At 35.4% G+C, this 8,470-nt stretch overlaps 2 protein-coding genes across 4 annotated transcripts in view; both read right to left on the reverse strand.

Moving 5' to 3' along the window:
* Positions 1-1,143: 1,143 nt before the first annotated feature.
* Positions 1,144-5,883, reverse strand: LOC107679720 (FAS-associated death domain protein-like). The gene is made up of 2 exons (XM_016475357.1): positions 5,281-5,883; positions 1,144-1,830 (listed from the first exon to the last, which is right to left on the reverse strand). Exons 1-2 carry the CDS (start codon positions 5,585-5,587, stop codon positions 1,559-1,561), a joined length of 579 nt encoding a protein of 192 aa, XP_016330843.1. The 5' UTR covers positions 5,588-5,883; the 3' UTR covers positions 1,144-1,558.
* Positions 5,884-6,414: 531 nt separating this feature from the next.
* The window catches only part of LOC107679718 (anoctamin-1-like), a 38,487-nt gene continuing 36,431 nt past the window's right edge, over positions 6,415-8,470 (reverse strand). For all 3 annotated transcript variants that reach the window (XM_016475354.1, XM_016475353.1, XM_016475352.1), the window contains one exon: positions 6,415-8,063. In XM_016475354.1, the coding sequence (XP_016330840.1) occupies positions 7,866-8,063 (198 nt within the window). In that variant the 3' untranslated portion in view covers positions 6,415-7,865. The remainder of the gene's footprint in view (positions 8,064-8,470) is intronic.

Below are 8,470 nucleotides of genomic sequence, written 5' to 3' on the forward strand. Positions count from 1 at the left end.
ATTTTACATTTTTATTTTCTAAATCTTTTATAATTATGCATGCGATCTTTATGACCTCATATTAATAGTCCGCTTCAAGAAGTATTTGAACTGCAAAAATAAATAGTAAAAAAAAGTTGAATGGTGATTTATCATGGAAAAAACATAGATGGTGATATTTATTAAAAATCTTGTACTTAAAATAACCATATAATTTTTTCAAAGGAAAAGACAATTGAGCTCAAACACTGCTGCATTGCAAAGTTTGTTGCTTTTTAAAATGTAGGGGTTATTACCAAATTTTTTGTAATTTTAGAGATTAATTAAACGTTACCATTGCTGTGCACATGCATAGATGTACACACTGACAGATATGGGTCACTGACAAACAAACAAAAATGCAAACAGGTCACTGGGCAACAGCATCATAAAATCTAAGTATTAAGAACTGTTACATGAACAGTGTTTAGGAATCATAGTAAATTTTGAGCTCAACCCAAAAGCATCATAAACCCAAAAACGCTGAATGAATTATTGTCCGCATTTGCAGTCTGGAGATTTTGGACAGTCTTGAGTTGACCGATTTCACTGAAAATCATGTGTAGGACAGACACAATAACAAAACAAAAATAACTGTGAACCTGTCCGGTCTGAGAATGTCAAATGTAAAATTTTAAAATATTTTAGTTTTCATTTGTCTGCCAGCAATGACGTGTGCTTCTGTGCGAGTTTGTTGTGTTCAGTCGTTTAGCATATGAGGACGTTTTCGGCAAATGCATGATTCCTAGTTTTAATATTTGTTCAGATTTGTAAAAAATGTAGTGTAATCCAAACCTTAAGTAGATTGTAGAAACCACTGGCATCAGTGGTCCCTATACCAGCCATTTAGGCTGCTTTTGGGAAACAACCTGTACAACCGGTGGGACAAATTTGAGAAGAGTCAAAATAAACAGTTCCCAAATAATGCAATCTCCAGAAATCTTTCTGGTGGAGCTGAGACATGTCAGGGGACTCCATGCTGAAACATGTTTAACACACGCCTCTCTGTGAAGCAGTTTGAGAGTGAAAACTTAACTCTTCTGAGTAATAAGCTTGTCTTTTTGTGCAGTATTTAAATCTTGGGATTTAGCGTTTCTATATTATGAAGTATAGAATAAGAAAAAGTTATGGCTCAAAATGTGCTTTATCAAACAGTTAATCAATGATAATCACATATCACTGTCCCTTTATTCCTTTGTAAGTATCATACATCCTACATTCAAACAGAAGAATAGTGTTGTTTTAGGAGTATGTTCAGTAAAAACTGAAATATCCTTCTGTTTTGCAAAGGCAAAGGTGATTGAGAACAATACGTATAGGACACTTATTCAATATATTTCATTTTCATGCCCTGCAATATCATTACAAATGTAAAATATATTATCTAACATTTCCTCCAATCAATATTTAACAAGGCTGTGTACAATTAATTCCGAAAGATCTGTAAACACAATTTAATTCGGTTCATTTGCTCTTCAAAAAGAAATTCACATTATTAATCCCAGAGTTCTGTCGTTTTATAATAGAACGGTGGTGATTTTCAATGTGCACCGAGCTCTTTCTCCACAAGATCAGCAGTGAGGTTCTGTCTGCAGTCCCGCAGAGCTTTGATGAGATCCTCCACTCTGGCGTCTTCTCTCCTCATCTTCATCCACTGTCTGATGAGCTCCCTCACCTGCTCCTCCAGGTCCCGGCTGTGCTTCTCTTGTATGCAATCCAGCTGAGTGTCCTGAAGTCCAAGCTTTCTTCCAACTTGACGCCACTTTCTACCCAAACGTTCAACAATTACTTCAGTTGCAATGTTTATTTTTTCTAAAAAAAAAAAAAGAGAGAGAGATGGAAAACATTTGAATTTGATTAGAATCTGAATAAAACTCTTGTAGAATGAAAACCTTTGAGTGGTTCTTTGCAGGGCAGATTTGGATTGTTCAGTCACTGTATTTGGACACTAAAGTAACAATGTATGGAGTTCACTGCATAAAAAAACCAAGCAGCATTGCAAACAAATGATACAAGACCTTTTCTCAGAACTAGCCTCGCTGTAGTTCATCTTTCTTTAAAATAAATGCCACTTTGGTTTCATATTGTGTTACTGAATGTGATAACATTTGTATACTTTGTACTAGTGGTCGACCGATATTGTTTTTTTTGACAGCCGATGCTGATATCTTGGAAAGCAGGGTGGCCGATATAAAGCCGATATAATTTTATTTATTTGAATTCATATTTAAGAAATTTGAAATCATTTGAAAATGGATTAAAAATAAATGTGTTAAATAAACATACTTTAGATGACAAAGTATTTTTCACAAATAAATAAATATTTAATAAAAAATATAATTAAAAAGTAAACACTGTAACCAACAGGGCACTCAGTATTCTGGGAAGTTTGTGAGCATTGGGAATCATATATTTTTTCAAATAAAGCCAAGGTAACACTCATTTTACATACAGCACACAGTGGAAATGACATAAATATGACAAATATCGGCCGTTATATCGGCCTTGGCGATATATCGGTTGACCACTACTTTGTACAACTGTAAGGTTACATTTACAAGGGAATGTTATACTAAAATGGAAAACGTTTTTCCTTTTGTGTTTTTGAAAAGTTTCGCATACAGACGACAACACTGTTAAAACGATCCTCGTTCACACGGATGCACAAAAATGTCACTTTGTAAAGAAACACTCCACACCGGCACACATAACTATATAGACTGATCTCGTAACACGCATTTTTGTAGTTTACATGGACAATAACAGTATCATTTTCCAAAACTTGCACTTTTCATAGGTTTGCGTTTTCCAGTCCCCTAAAATGCAGATGTCGTTTAAATGAAGGACCAAAGCACATGCGTTTTCTGGTTTTAGTTGAAAACGGTGTCGTGTAAACACCCTGAGATATTTCACCTGAGATTCTAGATACTTTTTGGGGGAAATTACTGATCAACATAATCAGCATTATTTGACCGCTATGACATCAAAGGCTGATTACTGTGTGCATCACCAAATAACAATGTCTTACCTCCTATTTTTGTTACATTTTTCACAATACAGTTTTTAAATTTTAAAATCATTTAGTGATTAGTGGGTAAAATTATTTCATTTAACTAGTTTTGTGTACATCTTTAACCCTGTAATGTCTGACATATTTGCTGTTAATAGTGTTCATCATCTGTTTTATTACGTCTTAAATTGATTGCCATATGTACATTAACCGACAGTCACCACTGATAAGCTACCACTAAATATTGTAGAAACTTAATTTGCTGTAAAGTTGCTTTACAATGATTTGTATCGTGAAAAGCGCTGTACAAATAAACTTGACTTGACATATGACAAAAAATTATTTTTTTTTACAAAATATGAAAGAAAATGAAAAAATGGCTTTTATGGCCCATATAGTTTGATATAATGAGAATACTTAAAGCTGAAAAAAAGTCCCATACTAAACAAAAATATGCTATTTGGTGTAGATGTTGTTATTCAGATTTTTTTTTAGATTTTTAGATTCTATTTTTTATAGAATTTATATTCTATATTCTAAGTATATAGAATATAAATTCTATATACTTTTATAGAATTACTTTCTATAAAAGTATACCAGACTACTTGCATAAAATGCATATAAATATCAGTTGTCATTCTGTATCTCCCAATGATATGTCTTAGTGAGATGATATTTAAATGCTTATTTTTATGATCAAAGCTCTGTAGTTTTTATTGTGGGGGCAAAATATATAATGCAATGCAATCTAATAATGATTAGCCTAAGTTATGTGCAAAAAAAATCCTCAAAAGCGTCTTGTATCATTTTTTATACTTACATTTTAAAGGGGTCATATGATGCGATTTCAGTTTTTCCTTTCTCTTTGCAGTGTTACAAGCTCTTGGTGCATAAAGAAGATCTGTAAAGTTGCAAAGACTAAAGTCTCAAATCCAAAGAGATATTCTTTATAAAAGTTAAGAGTCAATCACGCCTACCTAAAACGGCTCGTTCTAACACGCCCCCACATGTCTACATCACTGTGTGGGAAGATTTGCATAACGCCGCCCAAATGTTCACGCAAAGAAAGAAGGCGTAACTTTTATTCTCGCTGTAGTATTGTTGCTGCCGCTGCCGCCATGTCGTGAAGACGCTGTGTGTTTCGTTGTGAAAGCAAAACTACTTTGTTTGGCCTTCCAAAAGAGGACGATATCCACTTCGTCATGCTGCCGCCGGCTGCGCCGTTCTCAAGCTCACTGGCCTCCTCTCACTCAGCCCGCCTGTCCGTTCCTCACTCTAGCCTGCCGTGTGTGACGCTGTGTTTCGTTGTGAAAGCTAAACTACTTTGTTTGGCCTTCCAAAAGAGGACACGACTAGAAATCAGATAATGTTCTTTTTAGCAGCATCATATGACCCCTTTAACATGTTTTTTTTTTTTTTAATAGTTTGTTTCGTTAAGTAAACCAGCTTCAGTCCAATAAATGTTCATCTTAATAACAATATAATTCAGATTTTTACTTTATACAAATCAGTAAATATTTTACAGCAAAAAGACCTCGACCTAAAGTCCTTTTACTTACTAAACAAGTATATACTATCAATCAGCCGACAGAAAGCATGTAGTAGACTGTGTACAACAGGTTTTTCAACAAAGTTATGATTAGCTGCCTTGATAGTTTAAAGGCCTTAGAAATTCGTACCGGCATATGAAACAGGCTTAATAGTATTATTATTATTATGAGACCATAAATTATAATTAACACCATAATTAGAATCAAGAGAGGAAAAAAATAAGCAATTTGTTACCATTTATGTAATAGAGGAATGGAACATTTTGGGATAGTAAGTATCTAATGAGTATAACAAACAGATATTAGTGAAAAAAGATACAAGTTAGGCTACTATTGTATTACAGGATAGTGCTTAAAAAAGTACTACTAAAATACAAGTTCGTGTAAAGGAATAAATGTTAAAACATGTTAAACCGGCTTGCTAGCTTGCATTTCACATATTAGTGATAAGAAGAAAGAGCCAGCTCTACAGAGTAAACATCGCCTCAGAGACACAGCGGTACAAAACCACAGAATACATTTTTTAAAAATCATAGAAACTACCTCAACCTGCCGTAAGTCATCGTTTCACTTACAAATAATAGACATTTAGAGTGTAGAGCAAAAATATCGATATGCAGCTGTCTTATGATCCACTTTTTGCTGTCAGTGAACAGCCTCAGTGTGACATGAAACGCAAGTGTTCAGTAAAAGTATACAAACCTAGCTCTTTTGCGTCTGGTAGCGTTACATCAGGAGGGCTTCCTGTCGCTCCTCTCTCATACTCATCTATTATGTTCAGAAGAACTGTCTGGCCGATCTGGTTTAGATGTTTTCGCAGAAGCTCAGTGTTATCAGGTCCAATTGCGGCTCTTTCGATCAAGCACTCGAAAAGATCAATCCCCTTATTGACTTTCTCAAGCTTTTTCTTCCCGACTTCTTGGCACAGAAACTTTAGACTTCTCACATTGTCTTCAGTAAGTTTATCAGAGATCGCTAGTAACATGGTTCTAAATCTGCGGTTTTCCATGATGTGTTTGAATGCTAACACAAGTACAGCACTACCGCATCTCCCGCTTTCGCTTTCAGCTCTGGCTCTCTCACGTTAGCAAAGCATCGTGAAAACCCCCTCCCTTGTGTCCTAAAACTAACCCAGCTCCACTGCTTTGGTAGGTCAGCTAGAAACCAGTAAATGACACCCGCCAACAACTTTTCGTAATAATGAATCGACGTGTTCCTTACTAGCTGTGTCCGATTCGTGGGCGAATTGTTCTTTCGAGTCGATTGTTTGTAATGTTCTCAGTTCACGAATCAGGACTGATTCATTCGTGAACCGGACTGAGCGAGTCTGAGAGCGGTTCTCGAGTCAAAAACTCTCTGATTTGTTAACGTTAGAGGTTCAAAGTTCTAAAAGTAGTACCAAAATGATTGTAAGAATTCAGAACTAACCCGCCTTTTATTCGTATTTTCTGAAAACGAATGATTTGAGCTGTTGAACAAGTTCATTTGGACTGAGCCGGGGAAAAAATAACGTAATAGCCGAGCAGCAGGAACACTGGACTGTGCTATGATTGTATGACCAACACACATACGAAACTGAGGTGTTTTTTTTTTAATAAGTAGCTTTAAAACGCGCATTTTTTCCAGAGATGTAAATGATTCAAATAACTTTCAAAAGAATCGATTCGCAAAATGAATCGAATTTCGCGACACTGAGGGAGGGAACTGAAATGACCTACTTCCTATTATATCGCTCCTCCTTCTTTATATTTAACCCAAAGGGGAGCACTCTGTGGACACAAGCAGCAAATATGAATTCAGTGAGTTTCATCTCCAAACAACAATGAAGGCTATACATACCAAATGTATGACATTTATTTTAGAAACATAATTCAAAAGCCAAAGTACAGTCATAACCTCCCATTAGCAGTTTGAGACACTGAAACTCCACAATGACATAAAACATTTAAAGGTTTCTTTCACAGAGGTAAACAGTATGTGGATGACGTAACAGTCTAAAAATGGGTTTACATTGTAGCCTACATTTATAGTAGAACTAAGGTCTTTTGGGGGGTGCATGTATATTAAAAAAATTGAGGAAATAGTTTTGTGTAATAATTAGTTTATCAAAAAAAGGGGAAAAGAAACGAAAAACATTGCCATATGTCCAAACAGTATATCTTAAGACTGAATTCATATTTTATATTAATATTATATTAATTTTAATTAAAACCACTCTTTTATTTGTCACGATTTCTATGAATGGAAGACACATTCAACATAGCAAGATATAGCCTATTGTTTCCATCATCATTGGAGCATCACAAATCAAGACGAGAGAGAAAACATTCAGATAAGCAGACACAAATCTCTGTCCATATGACATTTTCATGAATATTAAGGCCTCTTGAACGTCATGGGTTTATATACAGCGTACCCTTTCTCAGCATAGCTTGATAGTATTTTCAGACGCGCTACCAAAAATCCCCGAGATCAATCGACATCCTGTAAAAAGCACTCCACCGCATATAATAGAAATTCTAGAATACTAAAAAAAGACCAAGATTGAGGATTGTAGTTATTTTGATGAATTTGCAGTGTTTTATGTCTATATTTTATATATAGACAGCTAAAGGCTAAACAGACACAATCATTACCATGACAGAACAGAACTACTTAGTGCCTAGCGAGGAAACAGCATGACATTGATAGCTGCTAATTCACTTGACCAGAAATATTCTGAATGAAATGTCTAATATTAAACAATTTAAAAAGCACTTTAAATGAGTTGGTTCAGTTCAATCCTATCCTATCGATATCGAAAACATAAATGTTAAATTTTCATGTTAAAATTAATATAAAAGCATTGTAGTTTCAAATAAAATGCTCATTTGCTGTCTATTAATGCTAAAGCAGCGATGCTTCACAAAACTACATACAATATTCTTCAGTCAACAGATAAAACGATACAAACCCTACAGCCCTCTTTCCAAACACACCTACCTGCAGAAATTGCATATAGCTGATAGAAAAAGATCCAAGAGAGTGCTTAAATCAGTAACAGACAAAAGAAAAAAATAAATATTTTTCTTGTTGGAACTTTTTTCTGGCATACCAATGAGGCGGCAGTCAGTTAACAATCTTTGCAACAGCATTGATCCTTACAGCAGTGGTCCTCCAGGACAGGCCAGTCCTCTACAGGCTTTCCGTTCTGTTTGAGCAGGACACAGAGCTGAGTGAGGAACAGGCCCTGGAATGGACCGTGTTACTGCTTCCCTCGCAGCACTGGGATCAGAGCGAGCGCTGGGCTAAGCTTGTGAGCTGGGACGCGAGCGGAGCGGCTGGGGGCTTGGGTCACCGATGGTATTCCTGTACTTCTTGCCCCGTTCCTCTTTCATGAACAACTCAACGATGAGGTTCCTCTCCTTGTGTATCTGAATGCTAATGTCCTTGGGAATGTCTGGGATCAGCCAATCCACAAAGTCGCTCATCAGCATTACCACATTCTGTACAGAGAGACAGGAGAGAAGTGACATTTGTGTTAAAGCGACTCTCATGGAAACTTTGTCAAATTATTAAAAAAAAGAAGAAAATAAAATTAAAACAAATAAAAGTAAAAAACAAATGCCTTCAATTTTGTTCATTTATTTATTTTTTGATAATGACATTATTTTCATCACAATTAGGTATATTTACTGTAATCAGAAAAAAATATTACTATGACATTGTAAAGTGCCTTTGTAAGTATATCAAGGTCAAGATGATATTGCTGTTAAAACAACCAAAACTATTAAACTTAACTTAAAGGGGTCATATGATGCTATTTCAACTTTTCTTTTCTCTTTGGAGTGTTACAAGCTGTTCGTGAATAGATAAGATCCCTGAAGTTGCAAAGACTAAAGTCTCAAACCCA

Source organism: Sinocyclocheilus anshuiensis, unplaced genomic scaffold, assembly GCF_001515605.1.
Source record: "Sinocyclocheilus anshuiensis isolate Anshui unplaced genomic scaffold, SAMN03320099.WGS_v1.1 scaffold224, whole genome shotgun sequence".
In the NCBI taxonomy this organism is placed as follows: Eukaryota; Metazoa; Chordata; class Actinopteri; order Cypriniformes; family Cyprinidae; genus Sinocyclocheilus; species Sinocyclocheilus anshuiensis.